Source organism: Lynx canadensis, chromosome E2 (genome assembly GCF_007474595.2).
Source record: "Lynx canadensis isolate LIC74 chromosome E2, mLynCan4.pri.v2, whole genome shotgun sequence".
NCBI lineage: Eukaryota > Metazoa > Chordata > Mammalia > Carnivora > Felidae > Lynx > Lynx canadensis.
Window position 1 is genome coordinate 26,757,374 of NC_044317.1, and position 19,725 is coordinate 26,777,098.

At 44.1% G+C, this 19,725-nt stretch overlaps 2 protein-coding genes across 3 annotated transcripts in view; one reads left to right on the plus strand and one right to left on the minus strand.

Annotated features, from left to right (window-relative positions):
- The first annotated feature begins 14,061 nt into the window (after window positions 1–14,061).
- PRSS54 (serine protease 54) lies at window positions 14,062–18,762 on the plus strand. Its single transcript, XM_030297416.1, has 3 exons — window positions 14,062–14,320; window positions 14,911–15,042; window positions 18,223–18,762. The coding sequence occupies exons 1-3, from the start codon at window positions 14,096–14,098 to the stop codon at window positions 18,760–18,762; spliced, it is 897 nt and encodes a 298-aa protein (XP_030153276.1). The 5' UTR covers window positions 14,062–14,095.
- Window positions 16,497–19,725, minus strand: part of CCDC113 (coiled-coil domain containing 113) — a 29,860-nt gene continuing 26,631 nt past the window's right edge. For both annotated transcript variants that reach the window (XM_030297410.1, XM_030297409.1), the window contains one exon: window positions 16,497–19,303. In XM_030297410.1, the coding sequence (XP_030153270.1) occupies window positions 19,217–19,303 (87 nt within the window). In that variant the 3' untranslated portion in view covers window positions 16,497–19,216. The remainder of the gene's footprint in view (window positions 19,304–19,725) is intronic.

Below are 19,725 nucleotides of genomic sequence, written 5' to 3' on the forward strand. Positions count from 1 at the left end.
CATTTTTTAGAGACAGAGAGAGACAGAGCATGAGCGGGGGTGGAGCAGGGAGAGAGGGAGACAAAGAATCTGAAGCAGGCTCCAGTCTCCGAGCTGTCAGCACAGAGCCCAATGTGGGGCTTGAACTCAGGAACTGTGAGATCACGACCTGAGCTGAAGTCAGACGCTTTAACCGACTGAGCCACCCAGGTACCCCTAGAGAAAGGTTTCTTAAACAAGACACAAAACAGCCCTAACAATATAATATTAATACATTTGACATCATTAAAACTAAAATTAAGACCTCTGTTTATATGAAAACATCAAAAAGAAATTAAAATAGAAAACACAGGCCAGAAATTGGTAGAAGATATTCACAATACACATAGTGAACAACATTCAGAATGTATTAAGAATTCCTTCATCTCAGTAAGAAATTAAAATAGAAAACACAGGCCAGAAATTGGTAGAAAATATTCACAATACACATAGTGAACAACATTCAGAATGTATTAAGAATTCCTTCATCTCAGTAAGAAAAAGGCAAGCAACCCAACAGGAAAAAAAGGACAAACGACATAAACATTAACTCGAGCAGGTGACAAACACGTGAGAAAACTTATCTTTAACCTTACTAGTAATTAGGGAAACACAATTTAGCAATGAGGTATCATTTTATATCCATTAGACTAACCAAAAATTAAGGCTGACAGTAATAAGTGTTGGAGAGGCATTCATGAGTCAGCAGGATCATCTTACATTGCTGGTAGGAATGTAAATTGGTTCAACCATCTTGGAAAACAATTTAGCATTACCTTTAGAGCGAGGTATATCTTAACACATTCTCTGACCTAGCAATCCTATTCCTAAGTACACACACTCTAGAGAACCTTTAGCGGTAGTTTAGGCATACATATCTATAGATAAACTTGTCAAACAAAGAGCAAGAATGAAAGAGAGGGTTGAACATGGAGGTAGGCACAAGATAATGGTAATGTTTTAGCTCTTGTGTTGTAAGTCAGATGATATAAAGAAATAAATTTCGTAAATGTTTCTTTTAAACTGAATAACTTAAAATGGAATTTTTTCATTGGGGAAATTTATATTAATAAATATAGCTATATGTGGTACAAATGTTCATTATCAGCCAATTCAAAGATTATTGATTGGGTAATTTGACTTTCAGGGGCAATGGCTAATGAAATGCATTTCATTTAGATAAAGATTGAAAAACTCTTGCACACAAGCTCTTTCTTTAGGAGTCAAGAATATGATAAACATGACATTTTGTTTTAAACACTTTTAGGAAAATAAAAACATTCTATGGATGATCTATCTAAGGAAAAACCTGTAAGTCCAACGTAGATATCTGATGATAATGAAACCATTAAAACATTTTTGTCATTTTCAATCAAGCATGATTACCTCTTTGGTAAGTAAGTTATAAATACATATTTTTTCCAGAATGAGGGCATTATAATGCTTTCCAAGAAATTCCTGAATGTTTTTTGCTAAGTGGAGAAGATATCTAAATGGCAAAAACCTGATTCAGACTTGTACTCTTCAGAGTAGATGTGATACCACAGCTGAGAAGCTTTCAGTGACTGTCGATAGTAACGAAAAGCAATTCAAAGAAAATGTAGTATGAATTATTGACAAAATTCCTGTTCCGAGGACTCTGTAAGATGTTGCATCAGTATCAAAGTCATAGTATGCAGTGCACAATAACTATGATATGTTTGGGCTAGCAGACATTTTACCCAACAGTTCAACAAACCATTGATCAGTAGCAGGCAACACTTGGAAAATGTATGACACGTAAATGAAGCAGTACTTGATTTTTTTTTTTGTTCTGTTAATTGCATCCAAGAAGAGATTTTGAAATGCAGTAAAGCTTATTGGCATGTTTAAACATCCTTTTCCAAAACTGAAACAGAACATGAAGAAATATTTTCCAGAGGGAAAAGCAACTAAGTGATTTAGAAATTCAACCATCACTATCCCCCAGGATGAAACTTTCAAACTCCTCAGGAGAAATTTTCAACACTCCAGGTTTCAAGCACGATGGCCCATGAGTAACTGAGAGCAGTCATCAGCAGAGTGAAAAAAATCTCTCCATGATTTTGGAGTCCACAGTCAATCTGAATATCCAGAACTATCTGCCAGTTTCGAGAACTTGCTGCAATTTCAGATGTCCTTTAACTGAGAGTTAGGATTTTCTTTTTTTTTTTTAACTTTTTTTTTTTAAACGTTTATTTATTTTTGGGACAGAGAGAGACAGAGCATGAACGGGGGAGGGGCAGAGAGAGAGGGAGACACAGAATCGGAAACAGGCTCCAGGCTCTGAGCCATCAGCCCAGAGCCCGACGCGGGGCTCGAACTCACGGACCGCGAGATCATGACCTGGCTGAAGTTGGACACTTAACCGACTGCGCCACCCAGGCGCCCCGAGTTAGGATTTTCTAACTTAATAAAAATAAAGAGTAAAAATAGAAAGTGACCCGTTGAGAAACTACATATGTTTCATGCTGTCACAATCCTGGATATGTAGCCCTTGGTGTAAAGTTGCAAATGAATTTCCTCTCCAAGATATAAAACTATTATTACCATTGTTATTATTAACCTTAAAGAATTAAATAATTATTTACAAAATCGTGATGGGTCCTTTAAAAGTTACCAAAAGCTGATGGTCTGCATTAAGTAACCCAGAGAGGCTGAAGATTTGAGGCCTTCTGTTCACAATGTCTCCTGGGCCCCTGGCAGGATTCTGAGCCTTTCTTAGTATTATAAAATTATGCTAGATCGTTCCTGTTAAGAGTGGGTGTTTCTGGTGGTCTCCCCGTGGCTTCTTTTCATGTAGGAATTAAAGAGGAATTGGGGAGAGTTAGGGTCTTGTGCATTACCCTCAGAATCCCCACTTTTTTTTTTTTTTTTTTTTTTTTTTTTTTTTTTTTTTTTTTTTTTTTTTTTTTTTTTACGTAGGCTCCATGCCCAGCATGGAACCCAGTGTGGGGCTTGAACTCATGACCCTGAGATCAAGACCTGAACCGAGATCAAGAGTCAGATGGTTAACCAAGTGAGCCACCCAGGCACCCCCCTCCCCCAGCATCCCCACTTTTAAAGAGCAACGCCTGGCTTTGCGCTAATCAGCACTTCTGCTTTGGTACTTTATCAGGCAGCACAGGGTCCAGCCCGAGAAATGCCAACTTGGGCATGGCTCACCACCCTAGAGTTGGAAGGATCTGGGCTCAAGTCCTGCCCCTGCTACTTTCCAGATGTGCTTTCCAGTGACTTTCCCCACTCTGAGCCACCACGTTCCCATCGGGAAAGCTCAAGTAATTCATTCATCTTGGCCAGGTGATTGTGAATTGTGAACGAGAAAATACACGTGAAAGTGTTTTGACGCTGACGATGTCAAATTGACATCGCGAACAGACTGAAGGATCAACTCCCATTTCTCCCACTGCCAAAAATCTTTCCCATTCTGTTCTCCCAGCAGAAGCCAAGGCTGCTCAGTGTTAAAGGTGATGGATGATTGTGAGGCACATAGGACATCAGGGGAATCTCGAGGGGAAGGAAATGGTGACTCCTTTCTGAGTCACGCTTTACTTTCTATCCAGTGATCTTTCCTTCCATCAGCCACTCATCTACCCATCCAATAAATATCTTTCATGCGACTGAGCCAGCAGCCTGTGAGCACTCTGATTCTATCTAATGAAACGTTGTCAACACTTCTCTTACCACAATGTTGTCAACAGCTCTCTTGAGTCCTGCCATTTGTGCTGAAACCAAAGCTGCTAACAGTGGCTGGAGTGCAGATCCCATCTGACCCTATGGTTTGGCAGAGCTGACAGTCTGGTGGCTTCGCTGGGACCATCAAGCCAAAGGGCTAGGGAAAACTGGGCTCCAGGAAACCACACTGAGAAGGTAAGAATGCTTATGGGGATTGGAAAAACCAGACTCAGTTTAGTCGTGGGCTTCCTCCATCCAGTCTGACAAAGTTGTGTAGACACAGGGCGGGTGCTGAGGAAGTAGACAGACATGGCTGCAATGGGACAGGGCTTTGTGATCTTCTCCGCCAGACTTGGGGAAAGCCAGGCTTCCAGAATAGCCTTGCCAAGTTTAGGAAACAGGCAGGCTTTTCATCCTGGCTCCTCCTAGGTCTCCATGTCTAGACATTTGCTTGGTGATACCATGGTAACTGTGATGCCACAATGGAACATTCTTCCCAAGGTGGTAGAAGGAATCCCTCTGTTGAGCTCTGCTGTGTAAGGTCAGAGTGAGTTCATTTCTCCTTCAGCAGTAGCAGTTCACAGAAGACTCTGAGAGCCATCCTGACAACAAGAAACATCCAGTGTCATGAGCAGAACATGGTGACTGAGAACGGCTATTGTGCACAGTTTGAGGCAAGAGTGGGGCTGATGGTATGGTGGGTGGGGAGACACGTGTGGGCTTTGAACTCAGACAGACCCCAGTTCAAATTCCAGCTCCACCACTTGGCAGCTGTGTGACCTGGGGCAGGTTTCTGTGTGTGAATGTCAGTTTCTGAATCTGTAAAATGGGGACAGTGATACTGTCTGCCTTGTCCGGTTATTGCACAAATGAACAGAGCTACAAACTGGGCGGTTATGATGTAAAAGTATAAGTGGTCAGCAGTGAAAAGAAATCCCAGCATCATTTAAGCCAGCTGAGTGTGGCAGGATGGGCAAAGCCAGGGGTGGGCTTGCAGTAAACCCTGCTTTTACTTTCAGCAGCATTTTATGGCTACAGAGTTAAGAAAGGGGTCGGATTCCATGAGTCAAAAACCAACCCTCTTCTAAGACCCAACTCTCTGGGAAGCCTGGGGACCCTGGCTGGATCGAGGAGAAAACTGACACACAGGGGCTGCCTCCTCTCTGTGGGCCATCTTCCCAATCCTAACAATATCGGTGCTGGGCAGCTGGTCCCTGAGCCCTTCACTGCACGGAACCAAGCAATTGGGACGTGACAGGTCTGTTTCCCACGTTTTGGAGGCTTTGTCAGGGGAAAGGAAAGAGGCAAGGCCTCTGACTCGGTGGGGGGATTGCCGCTTTAGGGAGGAGAGGAAAAGCCTGTGCCACTGGATATTGTGTTTTCACAGCTGCCCATGGTGTCTGCTGCAGTTCACTTTGGGGATGGCAGAGATGAGACGGATGCTCTTAGTATTGCTCTATGTCTCCCACTCTTCTGCCAGTGAGTGTGCTTCTCTTTTCCATGACAATGTCAGCAGCTTGTGTGACATGGCAGGGGGAACTGTCCAGGAATCCTTCACATGGCCCTTAATGTCCAGAGAGGGACTCAGGGGGAAGAGGACTGGCAGTGCTCTGCTCGGACAGCAGGTGTTGGCGGTGGGAATCAGGCAAAGAAAGGGAACATGGGCCGTGGATGCAGGAAACTGGCTTCAGCAGTCTGATGGCAGAGCTGATCCTTGGGTGAGAGTGCCATTAGGAAAGTAAACCTCAGACTATGGAAAAGCCCACTCAGAAACCCCACCAGGCACCATCAGGTGGGGGATGTCCTCCCCATGCCCAGGTGGAGGCCTATGGTGTATCTGGTGTACGCAGAAACCAGGCCCTCCCCTTGTTTCTACCTAAGCATTGTGGTTTCAAATAAATCTTTTATCATTAACCCCCCAAGTATCATTAAACTGATGGTTCCTGGTCCCAGGAGCAAGAAGGTACCTTGGAGCCTGCTTGGGACTCAGTCCTTCCCTGACCTCCAGGTCATCCAGAACTAAGATTCCATCCTAGGAAGGGGCAGGTTGAGAGGGGACAGCAAGCTCTGTTCCATCTAGCTGCCTCTGTCCTAGCTGGCTCTGTCCAATCTTCCTGGAGTTAGATGGGAGACAGGACAGAGCATCTAACACCGCCACAGCACACACCAAAGGGAGAACCCCCTACTTTCCTAGCTTACTCCACCTCCTTGCAGCCCCAGAGAGACCAAGGGATACCCACAAAACAGAAAGGGTCTCTCCTCCCTCTTAAATAGCTTCAGGCAAACATTTCATCTTTAGCTCAGATTTCCTCCTTATATCCTGGACCTTCCAAGGGTTTTATAAACTAGCCAACTAGAGCTTTGAGAAAGCAAAAGTCATCACGTACCTGTAGGTTCTTGTTGATTTGGGTAACAATGGTTAATGCCTTGTTCACTATAGATTGCCAACGTTCCATGAATTGAATAAATGGCTGATAACAGAGCCACCAATTATCTGACCAATAGTTGGCTAGTGGTGCCCACCATGTGACACCTATCATCCAGGACCACCAATTTATTTTTTTTAAGTTTATTTTGAGAGAGAGAGAAAGCACGAGTTGGGGAGGGGCAGAGAGAGAGAGGAAGAGAGAATTGCAAGCAGGCTCTGCACTGTAAGCGCAGAGTCTGATGCGGGGCTTGAACTCACAAACCGTGAGATCGTGACTTGAGCCCAAATAAAGAGTTGGACGCTTAACCGACTGAGTGACCCAGGCACCCCAAGGACCACTGATTTAGAAACATGTACTAGGTACTTGTGGTTTGGGATTTATAAACAGCAACCAGAGTAGTGGCTTACGTTAAAAAAAAAAAAGAAAGAAAGAAATCATCCATTAGCATTATCAGTCATGAGGATACAGTTTGCAAAGCACCTTCCCATAATCTCACCTTACATGATCTTTATGACTCCACGAGGTGTGTTACCCCACATTTCAAAAGAGGAAACTAAGGTCCAGAGAGGTAAAGTGGCTTTTCCCAGGTCTCACGGCGCAGGGGCCAACAGTATCTGGGACACTGCATCCAGAACCTTCCCAAAACACTAGTAGGTCTCAAAGCTGAATACACATTAGAAACTACCTGGGGAGGCTTTTTAAAATGCCAGTGCCCAGGTCCTGTCCCCAGGGGGCCAGCAGGTGGATGGCCAGCAGGTGGATGAAATGTGCAGCTAGGTTGAGAATCCCTGCCCTCCACTCTGAGTACTGAGGATGAGATAGGCACCCCTGGCCATGAGGACTGTCAGGACAGGGAGGGAGTCAGCAGCCACAGAGAGCAAAACACCCCCTGTGTACGCCATCCCATAATGTTGCCTGCAAAGTAGGAGGCTCAGCTCACTCAGTCTGGGGCTTTGAGTTTCAAGGGTCCTTCCTGTTCTATCATTCTTACACTTTCCATGATTCTATGAATAAGGACTTATTTTTCAGTACAGAGCAATACAGCATCTTGGGTGAAACCAGGACAGGCAGGGGGAGAATGTTTATTTAAAACATTAGTCAACATTTTACTCTCATTTGAAACAAATGTCCAGACCCAAGAGACTGCCCAGTTGGAGGCAACTCACGTGAGGGCCTGGAAAGGCAAAGGCCAAGCAGGCCTGAATGGGCCAGAATCAGCCTCAACCTGGTGGGACCTTTTAACCCCTTGATGACTGGACTTCAGGGAGTGATTGGTAAAGCAAAATGCTTTTGTTCATTCACCAAATGATTTACTGAGCACTTACTATGCACTATACTAGCCCATAGGGATACACTGGCAAGCAAAACAAACACGGGGGAGCCACACATGCCAAACTGCCCAGACAGGGAAAAGCAAGGGCAAATTTGAGAATGTGAAATGTGGCTGGAACAGAGACTGTGAGGGGTTGAAGGTGTATGGAGTTTGAAATCCAGCCCTGTACCTACCAGCTGTGTAACCTGGACAAGTTCTTACCAGCTCTAAAACTCCATTCTCTCAGCCACACGTGGAGAATGACAACGTCCCCCTCCGCATCTGTTGGAGGAGTTACAGGAAGTAGTACATATCAGCAGTGCTCCAACTTTTTGACACTCTTAAAAATTATGGAGGGCCCCCAATAACTTTTGCTGTGAAGCTATATCTTTCCATATTTACTATATTAGAAATTAAAAACTGGGAAATTTTTAAAACACAAGAATATACAGGTTCACACACGCTGGTAGCCGTCACAGTGATGACATCACGTAGCCTCTGGAAAATTCCACTGCACAAGAATGAGAGAATGAGGGTGAGAAAGCAAACACTGTCTTAGTATTCTTATGAAAACAGTTTTAACCAATTTTAATCTGAGGACTTCCAGAGGTCCCAGACCACGCTTTGAGAACTGCTTTCCGATACTGCCTTGAGTGCACTGCTAAGTGCCCAATAGAGGAGAGGGATTATCGGTAGCCTAAGGGGTTATTTTTAGATTCAAAGATGCCATCAAGCATCTTTTATGGAGAAAATGACCCACCAGGAAAAGAAATGTGGGTAGTGGAGTTCGTGGTGACCAAGATGGAGAGCCAGGAGGAGTGGGGAACCAGCAGGAGAGGTGGTCTTGAGGTGTGACGCAGTGGTGGTGGCCTCAGGTCGCCAACTCCTTGCCCCAACAGTGAGGCCCCCACACACCCTCTCTGCAGGTTGTGGCATCCAGAAAACCAGTGTTGTGGAAACTTCCGAGGAGGGTTTGGTCAAAGACCAGGAATTCCCGTGGGTGGTGTCGCTGCAGGATTCCCAGTACACTCACCTGGCTTTTGGCAGCATCCTCAGTGAGTTCTGGATCATCAGCATCGCATCTGCCTTGCAGAACAGGCCAGTACCCGTGCCTTTGGGGCCTACACAGCCCCCTGGGGTGGAGGTGGAGGGACCCTTTCCGGCTCAGCCTGGGGAGACCTGGAAGGTAGATTCCTGGTGACAGGGCAACAGGGCTTTTTACTAGCTTGGCACTTGCCCTGCCATGACTCTTGGGGTCCTGGAATCACCAGTTGCCAAAGTCATGTTGTCCAGTGTGTTCTCTGCTGTGGGGACTGCACACCCACAAGGTGAAATGATTGTTCCTCCATCCTCCACGGGAAGGACATCTGTTCCCATTTTACTGCAACACAGGCACTGACCCCTGGTACTAGAGGTACTAGAGGTCTTTACTCTAAGCTTGTTAAGTGAATTGTTAGGAGCCCGTACCTTAAAACACTTAACCTTGAACCTTACAACGTGACTGCCACAAATATATGTGCATAGAGAAAAGACTTGAAGGAAATATGCAAACGCTTTACAAGCACTTATCTCTGAATGCTCAGAATGCACCCGATTTCTGTTTTCTTCTTTGAACTTATTCTCCAAATTCTATGTGGTAAATTTATACATTCTTGTAAACCAGGAAAAAAAAAAACACCTCAAATGTTATTAAAGGAATAATTTTTTTGTAAAACATTTTACTTTTTGACCCAAAGATTTCACTTTTGAGAGTGGACATTAATGAAATAATTTCAACCACTGGAAAAGTTTTATGCACAAAGTTGTTCATAGGGTGGTTAACCACACACAAAACACTCAAAATGTAATGTCCAATTATCATGGATAAATAAATTATGGTTACTCATTCATATATGTATAGCATATAATATATAGTATATAAATAATATATATAATTATTATATATCTCTATATATACTATTTATATGCCATATATATATACACGTACACACACACACACACACACACGCACACACACACACACACACACACACATACAGAGTATGGGGGAAGAGATTATAATTACTATAATTGCCCAAATAAGTAATAGTATAAACACTTGATAGAATATGGTGGAGATGCTGAATTTTTAAACCTATAACTTATATTTTTATTTGAAAATAGTTTTATTTATTTATTTATTTACTTATTTATTTATATTTTAGAGAGAGAGAGAGAGCACAAGTGGGGGAGAGGGGCAGAGGGAGAGAGTAAGAGACAGAATCTTAATTAAGCAGCTTCCATGCTCAGCATGAAGCCTGATATGGGGCTCCATCCCACGACCCTGGGATCATGACCTGAGCTAAAATCAAGAGGCGGACACTCAATAGACTGAGCCACCCAGAAACCCCTGAAAATGCATGCATTTAAATTAAAATACATGTACACAGTATAATGTTCAGAAGGAACCAAAAGATTCCCTGGCCTTCAGACACTAACTTCCTCCCTTAAACCATATTCTACCATCACTTTCTTAAATATTCTTCCTTAATTACTCAATGCACTTATGGATATCTATATATCTATAGGTCTAGCTATATTGATTCTTGTATCTATTGACAGAGAGAGATTTTTCCTTCCCCCTTGTATTAATCTGCTAGGACTGCCCTGACAAAATACTACACACAGGGTGACTTAGACAACAGAAATTTATTTCTCACCTTTTGGAAGCCAGAAGTCCAAGATCAAGGTGTCGGCAGGACTGGTTTCTTCTGAGGACTCTCTCTTTGGCTTGGAGATGGCTGCCTTCTTGCAGTGTCCTCACATGGCCTTTCCTCAGGGTGTGCACTTCTGATGTCTCTTCCTCCTCTCGCAAGGATGCTAGTCCTGTTGGGTTAGGGCCCTACGCTTAAGACCTCATTTAATCTTAATAACATCCTTAAAGGCCCTGTGTCCAAATACAGCCACACCTGGGGCTAGGACTTCATCAACAAATTTGGCACAACACAATTCAGTCTACAACAGCCCCTGATACAACTGATAGTGTACCAGACACAGCATTACACTCAGCTTTTTCACTCTTTTCCACTCCCATATTTATCAGCTGCACAGTATCCCAAGATGGATCTACCATAAATACACGGTCCTCTGATAGTGGAAATTTGGGTTGCTTCTGATCTTTTCCTAGTGCCAAAAATTGCTGCAAGTACATATATTTGTCCATATATTATTGCACACATGTGCAATACACTGTAGCATGAATAACCCAGCAGTGGACAGATTGGACTGAATCTTGGCACTAGCCTTCCAGAGAGATTTGGCTTTCCAGGTAGCGTTTTCATTATTGTTATTTCCTATCTGGTCTATCTATTTTGGTTTTGATTTTCCCTTTGCCTCAGGGTTTCATTAAAGACAGAGTTTTCAAATACTCAGGGTGTTTTGTTTGTTTTCTGCCCTTATTTCATTTTGAGTTATACTACATGATGATTAGATCTGTTTAGGAATTTGTTGGGGTTGCCCTTGCAGTCTACTATATGTGAGTCACGTGAATGTTTCCCACGGTTAAAATTCAAAGTTCATTCTCTGTCTCTGGTAGACAATTTAATATATAAAATTGGGGGAGGGAATCTCTTTGCTTTGTCCTAGGTTGACAGAGGTGAGTTAAAATCTATCATGAACAAGCTTTGGCTCTTTCTCCTATTTCCTGGAATATTTCCTTTATGAACATTATGTCACATGCTGCAGATGCTTATGACTACAAGGTCTTCGCCATAGACTTAATTCTTTTTCGTCATTAAGAGCCTGTCTTACTTCATGTTCTTCTGCTCTAAATTGATGTTCTAAATGAAACTCCTGCTTCTTGTTTTCATTTTAGTTTATGTTTTCCGCTTTTGTGGCTTCTTGTTTTTCTTTTCATTATGTGGCCTTTGTTTTGAATGTCTCTTCTGACAAATTTGGAAAGTTTGAGTTTTTGTTCTGGTGTTCACCTTAGAGTTATAATTTCAAGGAAGACAGCAACATCCTTTGTTTCTTTCTGCACTGTCCTCTTTATTATTATTATTTTCTTTTAATGTTTACTTTTGAGAGAGAGACAGACCGCGACTGGGGAGGGTCAGAGAGAGAGCAAGATGCAGGATCCAAAGCAGGCTCCAGGCTCTGCACTGTCAGCACAGAGCCCAACACGGGCTCAAAGTCACAAACCCTTAGTTTGTGACCTAAACCAAAGTCGGAGGCTTAAGCAACTGAGCCACCCAGGTGCCCCTGGACTGTTCTCTTTAGACTCTACTGTGGTCAGTGCCAAAAGTCCTATCTTTTTACTTCTTCCCTCCTTCTCCTCCACCACACAATTTTAATAGATAATATAAGTGCTTTAATGTTTACCTTGATTCACATACATATTTGCACATCCTTATTATTTTACATATTAGCTGTAAATAATACGTTTAGATTCCTTTAAAAGATGAGGAAACTGACATATATACCTACCTTCCGACCTTCTTTATAGCTTTAGTTACACCATCTGATTACTGACAGAGTTTACATTTTGACTCTAACCCAAACTCTAAAAAGGCTTTTAGTCCAATGTTATAATGAATTCCACACTTACTGACAGTCCTTTTGCTGGATTTTCTCCATTCAACACTAGAATCGGCTAAAATTTGTCTCCAAGTAATGTCATTTCTTAAAGGGCTCCCAAGAACCATATTTCCTTGGGTTTTGGATATTAACAAATGTGCTGTCCTTAAGCCTGAATGACAACTTAAGTGTAGAATTCATGGATCATGCCTTCTTTCTTGTGGAGACTTAATAGGCATTACCACTGCACACCCATACCCACCCCCACCCCCACAACTGCCATGGTTTCTGGTGTTAAATCTTGCTGCAGAGAAGTATGAAGCCATTCTGATTTTTTCCTCTCTAGGTACATGATTACTCATCCCAGTGCACCTGAGAGAGGTCTGGTTACACCTATTATCCTAGTGTCCTGCTGCAAGCATCCCCTTTCACTCTCTCAAGTTCCTTGGGTTAGGCAATAAATTACATGGCCAAACTTAAGATGACTTAATCTGGTTTTGTTTGGATGCCTAAGGATTCCTCCTTTGTCATTGAAGTCCATCAACTTTACTAGCTATGCGGCATCTCTTCCATTTCTACTCTCTACTCTCTTCTACCCTTCTGGGTCCCAGGAGGCTGACTTGTGTGGGTTACACCAATGGTACTCTTACCTTCTGGGTTCCAGTTGGGTTTGGCCAAGGGGAGTACTGGCAAGAGTTCAGAGGAAGTGGGGAGGGCAAGGGCAGGGTCCTTATTCCCCAGAGGGGTACTGTAGACTGGCTGCCTCCTCCAGCCAAGTGACCCACTGCCCACAGCTCTGACCACTCCCTCCCCCCTCTAGTACCCAAAGGCACAATGGCACCCTGTTGTTATCTGAGCAGGAAGCTACATTTGCCACGTGACACCCAGGTACTGAACTATTCTCTGTGATTTCCCTACATCCTTCCAAGACCGTTGTAAAGAATCCCCAACTTACTTAAACTTTCCCCAACTTACCTTGAGAGTGCCATCTGTTTCTTGTTGGGAGCTGACAAGGCTATGTCTCCATGTTGATCATTCTGTATCGCTTTTTCCCTAGGGTGTGGAGTACACTTCCAAACTGTAGAGCAAAGGCTTATTTCCAGAAAACGTTCTTAAACTGGATCCTGAAATCTTTTTTCTGTCTTATTTGGGTTACTTTCTTTGTGATCTGCTGGCTCTCCATTGACTGCCATATTTGTCATTCTCCTCTCTCGCCTTTAAAAATCTTTGTTAATGTCCATTTCATTCTGGTCACTTTTCTCAGTCCTCCACCCTGTGCCCTTTAACGTATTTTCTGTTCTCTCTATTCTCCTTTTTTGCAACTTCCAATTTGGCCTTTATTTTGGTGCTTGTTTTGTTTTCTTTCTACCTCTTTGCTGAGAAGCGTGTTTGACCAGCTTTTCCTGACTTTGTGGGAGTAGGTACCATCTAGAACACCCTGCGCTTCTGCCGTCCTTTACTGCTGTTGTCAGCCCTTCCTCTAATTCTGAGGTTTGGATTCTCTAGTGTCTTTTCATTTTATGGTGTTTTTCAGCATTTGTTTCTCATTTCTGTAGTCCCTTGGGTGGTCCCCAAGGGGAGAAAGGGAAAACAACCAAATGAGCTCCATCGCTATTATAATTGGAATTTCTCTGAAGAGTATTTACAGAGTATGTAATATGAAAAGATGTTTCTTTTAAAATGTTAAGTGCTAAAATCAAGAGTCAAGGTTACATCCTTGGTGTAACTATGACTATCAAAAAAACAAACCAAAAAACTATGGAAAAAGCATGAAAAAAAGATAAGTCATAACAGATTATCTTTGGGTGGTGGGACAAATGACATTAAGGTAGAGGAATTGCCAAGATGCTACGGGCTCACAAAGGAGGACACGAGTCTAGGAGTTCAGAAAAGGTTTCCTGGGGACTGGGTCCAAAGGGGTAAGTAAAAACTAGCCCAGGAAAAATCAATTGGATGAGTGTTCCAACCCACCCCCCAAAAGAGTAAATATGAAAAGGAAAGTGTGAAGCTTCCATGGTGACTCGGCTTCTAAAGATTCCCTTGCTTTTTCTCTAGGAAGGACATCATTGTCATAGTTGGTATAGCTAAGATGGATGCCAAAGTGATTGCTCATGAAGAGTATCCGGTCAACACCATCATCATCCATGAGGATTTTGATAATGAGACCATGAACAATAACATAGCCCTCCTGAAGACAGACACGGCGATGCAGTTCAGCAACCTGGTCCGACCCATCTGCTTCCTTGGCAGAAAGCTGCATATGCCACCAGCCTTGCAGAACTGCTGGGTGGCAGGATGGAATCCCACATCTGCAGTTAATGCCTTCCTTCTCCTAGAGGAGGCTGTGTGTGTGCGAGCAGTGGGGGTGATTTGGATGAACTGTTCTAGGGTTTAGCTTCATATTTCCCATTGCTCAAGATTCTAGAGTTGGGCTGGAACCCTCATGTAATCAGTCAAGATTCCCAATGCTTGCCCTTTCTGTGGCCATTCTTACATTTGGTTCCTTTTCTTTTAGCTCTACACCCAAATTAGAAGTACATAGTCAGCAAACAGCTTGAAGGGAGTGCAAAGCCTGAAGGGAGAGGTCAGGGGACATTATTGCCTGAACAGGAGCTGATTGCCCTCTTGACCAAGCCATCCTTCTTTTCTTTTATTCTTGGGAAGTGAACAAGGAAATGTATTCTCTGTAGATGTGGAAGAAGGATGAATATGTTCTCTATTTTTACATTCAAGTTCAAAACAAAGGTAGTGTTCAGAAAAACTCAGACACAGTTTCTGATTTCTATGAGAACAGGGGGTTTATCAGAATATTCTCCACTCATTCCCATCTGGATACATGAGTTGTAGTTAACATAGAAAATGTCTTCTCATTAATAATTCTTGGCTTTCTGTTGCATGGTCCAGACAGGAAATCACATGACAATGAGTATCCTGAGGAAAATCTCCGTGAAAGACATCAACATGTGTCCCTTACACAAACTCAAGAAAACAGGATGTGGCAATCACATAGAGCAGGAAACCGATGCTGTCTGTTTGGTAAGAACATGATGGAGTAAAAGCTAAAGGCTGAGAGTAAGCAGTGGTCACTTCAAGGGAATCTCGGGACTCTCCCTCATTGTACAGTGAACTCCTTGAGGGACTGGCAGGGACTGTCACTTGGGATCCATGGCTGTCTCCGGGGTGAACGGTACTTGGCAGATAGCAGATATTCAATAAAAATCTACCGAGTGGAGTAAACAGTCACCATTTTCAATGTGACATGATTAAACACGTCTAAGTCCTAGATGGTTTTTCACTGGCTAAAAGTTTGCAAGTGTGAGTCCAAACCATGTATACTTTGAGCATGTCTACAGGGTGGGGTCACTGTATTCAGCTTCTATGGAATCTAGACTCTGATGCTATTGCTCATCAGTTATTTGTTTTTTGTTTTTCTGTAAGAAGCCCTGCCCTCCAATCGGATGAGGGCTGTACAGATGTGGCTATCCTACTACCTCAGCAAAATGTGTGGAATTGACAAGTCCCTGGTCCAGGCTCCCTCATGTCCACACCAGAGAAGGTGGGGCTTACAGGGATCACACAGTTAATAAATGTTATAATAAGGATGAGAACCCGGGTCTACCAGGTGTCCAGGAGGTTTCTCTCCTCTACTCCAAAATTTCTACACTCTACTATTTCTAATCTCTACTCTCCTTCAAAGTAACTTTCAGCATTCCCAGATGGGGAAATTTTTTTTCCCCAGATGATCTAGGGAAAGTATTTTAAATTTTTTTTTCAACGTTTATTTATTTTTGGGACAGAGAGAGACAGAGCATGAACGGGGGAGGGGCAGAGAGAGAGGGAGACACAGAATCGGAAACAGCCTCCAGGCTCTGAGCCATCAGCCCAGAGCCTGACGCGGGGCTCGAACTCCCGGACCGCGAGATCGTGACCTGGCTGAAGTCGGATGCTTAACCGACTGCGCCACCCAGGCGCCCCTAGGGAAAGTATTTTAGAGAAAGGGGGAAGAGTACATATATGTGGACAATTCTTCCTAAAAGTAATTTTATTGCAAATGCATGAAGGACTGCCTTTCATTATACAATGTTTGCCCTTCCAAAGTTGATCCAACATTTATTGAGTGTCTACTTTGTACTGGACTCTAGCAGGTGGAAGACTAACAACTTTTTAAGTTAGATAATTGAGGTATTCCCTCAATCCAGCACCATATTTCATCAAATCTAAGATGCTATCAGTTGTGGAATGTGCCATTATTGTATGGAATACCAAGGGAGAGAAAATGCTGCCAGTTAAACTCTGATATCAACCAATTAAAAGACACATATCATTCCAAAGATGTTAATTTTTTTAAGTTTATTTATTTTGAGAGAGTGAGAGTGTGAGCGAGGGAGGGACAGAGAGACAGGAAGACAGAATCCTGAGCAGGCTCCGTGCTGACAGCACAGAAGTGGGGGCTAGATCCCACGAACTGTGAGATCATAACCTGAGCCGAAATCAAGAGTTGGAGGCTTAACCAGCTGAGCCACCCAGGTTCCCCAAACGATAATAATTTTTCAAGAGCATCTTAGATTCAATGGGATATGGTAAGCTGCTTCTACTCTAAATGATCACCTCTTCAAATCTACCTGCAAAGTTTAGTCTGGTTTTAGTCTGTAGCACACCTGCAGTCAGTCCTTTGTTTTTGAACTGTGCTAGCAAACTGGCTCAGACAAATAAATGGTGACTTGTCTACCTAGGATGCTTTCTTCTCTCGGACATGTGTTCTAGTGTCCAGAAGTCCTCAAAGCCATATTTCAGATATATAGAATAAACCACCCAAGTCCAATATCTGCCTAGTGGGTCCCCAGAAACCCAACAAAAGCAGAATCACTCTGAACCCACCCCCCCTCCTTTCCCCACAACTGTCAGGGCTTTTGTTCAATGTTAAGGTTAAGGATCACACAATAAAAGAGCCCCTTTAAGCTGGGGCTGCTCCCCTAGGAGATGAGGTGGGGCTGCTCCAGAGGAGCACCTGGTACTTCTTCTCTCAGCTGCTTGGGCTTCAGAAGTTGGGCCCCACACGTTGTGAGGAAGAGGAAAAGCCATGTATTCTACTCCTGGGCAGAGTGGCAACTTGCAAAACCACGCAATAGCCAGGGAGGTCTCCATACAATCATTCATTCATCAAACTACTTGTCCTAAATTGCACTATTTGTCTTCCTCCAGCTATGGAACCACAGTTAAAGCAAATTGGGGTTGGAACTGGTGACAGAAGGGAAGACCATGCCATGCTTGGCTGGACAGCCTCTCTGCCCCAGGCAGACATGATAGGGTGCAGATATGAGCCCATTCAACAGTCGTAGCAGAGCCAGCCAGCCCTTGGGATGAAATCTCTGCCCTCTGCTCCATGGCAGCACAGGGCAGCAAGAGTACCATGTGCTGGCCCAGTCCTTCTGCATAGGCGGGCCACGTGGGCCGAAGGGGCTGGTCAGCCTTTGAATGACAGCCCTTCTTGGGGCAAGATGGACCACGGGGTTGGAGTGGGGTCAGGTATTACCTTAAGAGGAGGCTTGGGGCTGGGGCAGTTAAGGTAAATTATACCTAGTAGTTGCCTTATTGCTCTTCTCATATTTCTCAGCTTTTCACATAAAATGATGGCCTTTTATATTACCAGGATAATAGTAGCTAATTCTTTGTGTACTGTGTGCCAGGCACTGTTAGGGTTCTGCACTTTACTCAGAGAGAAGTAGATGACTCTCCGGGGTCACACATCTAGGTAAGCGTGCCAAGCTTCTCATCACTCCCTTAAAAGGAGGTAAGGTCTGTGTGGTAGAATCCCTGAGTCCCAGAGGAAGGCTGAGAGCACGGGCAGGGCTGGTGAGCAGGTGTGCTGATAGGCAGCTGCCAGGTGGAAAAGCCGGGAACCCAGCCTGGTCAACATTGGAGGAATGAGGAACCGAGAGTGAGGATTTAGTCAAAGGGGCATGAAAATGAAATGCGAACCAGGAAGCTAAAGGCAAATGGCAGAAGCCTGCAAATACTCTGCACGATAAAAGGAAAATCCATCTTGTTGGAATTCGTGGTGGTGGCTGCCTAGATCGGAAATAGTATCCTATAATTTACCCCGTCAAGTGAGAACCAATATAAAACATTTCTAGAACAAACGGTAAATTGCACAAGGATATATTTAAAAAGAAAATGAGTTTTCTTAGACCTGAAGCCTTCTGTCCTTTGTCACAGGGGGACCCTGGAAACCCCATGATGTGCCAGCTACAGCAACAGAATCTGTGGGTGCTGAGAGGAGTCTTGTCCCACGGGGGTGAGAAATGCCCTGGCTTTTTACTGTACCTCAAGGTGGAAGACTATGGCGACTGGATTATGTCCAAGACTAAGAAAACCAGCCATCCGCTGTCTGCCTTCCACCACTGGGAGAATTTGCTGCCTTCACTCAGCTACAAAGAACATTTCACCATTACACAGAGAAAACATTCCGGGCTGGGCCAAGGTGGATGGTCCCCAGCACACGTGCAAGGAGAAAAAAAGGCCGACGTATATTCATTGCCAGCAAACAGCTCTAGAAAGAGCCCAGACATTGGGAGGAAAGGGTTAAGGGAATTAGGCAGGACTTCTGTTGTGGACATACAACCCATGTACTATGATTATTATGGTGGGGACTCTGGGGAGGGTAGAGGGCCTATTTCAGGTCAGAACAGGTTACATCAGCCCCAAGAAATTACCTTGTTTTTCTTTGTGCTTGTTTTCTTTTGCAATGGTATCTAGTCTAGGAGCTAACCCAACTGAGGAGTAAGCTCAGAATGCTGAGTGCTGGGCAGTCACATTCTGTTTTGCTGTCTGTTTAATGGTGATTGTTTTTGCTAGCTGCACACCTGGGCTGCCATGGACAGGCCCAGGGTGCACACTGGGCTGGCTCTCCCTCCTCTGTCCCACTCCCACATGCGGGAAGGTCACTTTCATTTGTGCTTGTGAACTAAATGTGGGCTAACAAGTGTCAAACCATTAGAGTGCCCTGTGGTTCTTTCAGTGTTAACCGTTCCAGGGGCCAGGCTGTGAAAACACTCCCCACGGGCAAATGTGGCCTGGGGAATGCCTGCCAGCGTGGCTGGAGAGTCGGGGACACCAAGCAGCACAGGGAACAGTGAGAGGACCCCTTGACTGGAAAGGAGCTGATTACTTTAATGGATCACTCTGGTCTGCAGCTGTGGCCTCCCTCTGGCTACTTCCCAGGGGGACAAATTGCCTGCAAATGCTCATTGGTGGTTTTCATTTTATTCCAAGCCTTGCGGTAGCCTTTTAAGGTCATCTGCAAAGAGGAAAAAGAGGGTGAGGGGAGAAGGTCACTTGGGAAAAAGCGATTGTGATTTTTCATAACGCAACCCGCATCCAGCCCTGTGGTGAGGCAGGTGACTCTGTGTGGAAGAGTCAGCCAGTCTGGAAGAATCTTCTAAAGAGCTGGTTTCTGTTTAGTGAAGTGAGAAGCTGCAGGTTCCTGCCATGCTTCTCTGCTACTTCTCGGCTCCAAATCTGAAAGGCCCAAGTTTGGATCCTAATTCACCCTCTGCCACCAAGTGACCACGGGAAAGGCAGGACAAAGTACTGTGGCAACCGGAGCCTGGGTCTGGATGTGAAAACGCCAGGCTTCCCAAGTGACCTGACTGGGTTTTTAAGCTACTACTACTGATGTCTCAAGTGTTCTCAGTCTGCAAGTGGGCCTGTAGCAGACCT

What these genes read in the sequence shown, in the direction of transcription:
- PRSS54 (XM_030297416.1), top strand. Translation starts at nt 14,096, where the DNA reads ATGGATGCCAAAGTGATTGCTCATGAAGAGTATCCGGTCAACACCATC. An exon ending in GATGGAATCCCACATCTGCA is followed by an intron (nt 14,321 to 14,910) that starts GTTAATGCCTTC and finishes TGCATGGTCCAG; the next exon opens with ACAGGAAATCACATGACAAT. An exon ending in AAACCGATGCTGTCTGTTTG is followed by an intron (nt 15,043 to 18,222) that starts GTAAGAACATGA and finishes CCTTTGTCACAG; the next exon opens with GGGGACCCTGGAAACCCCAT.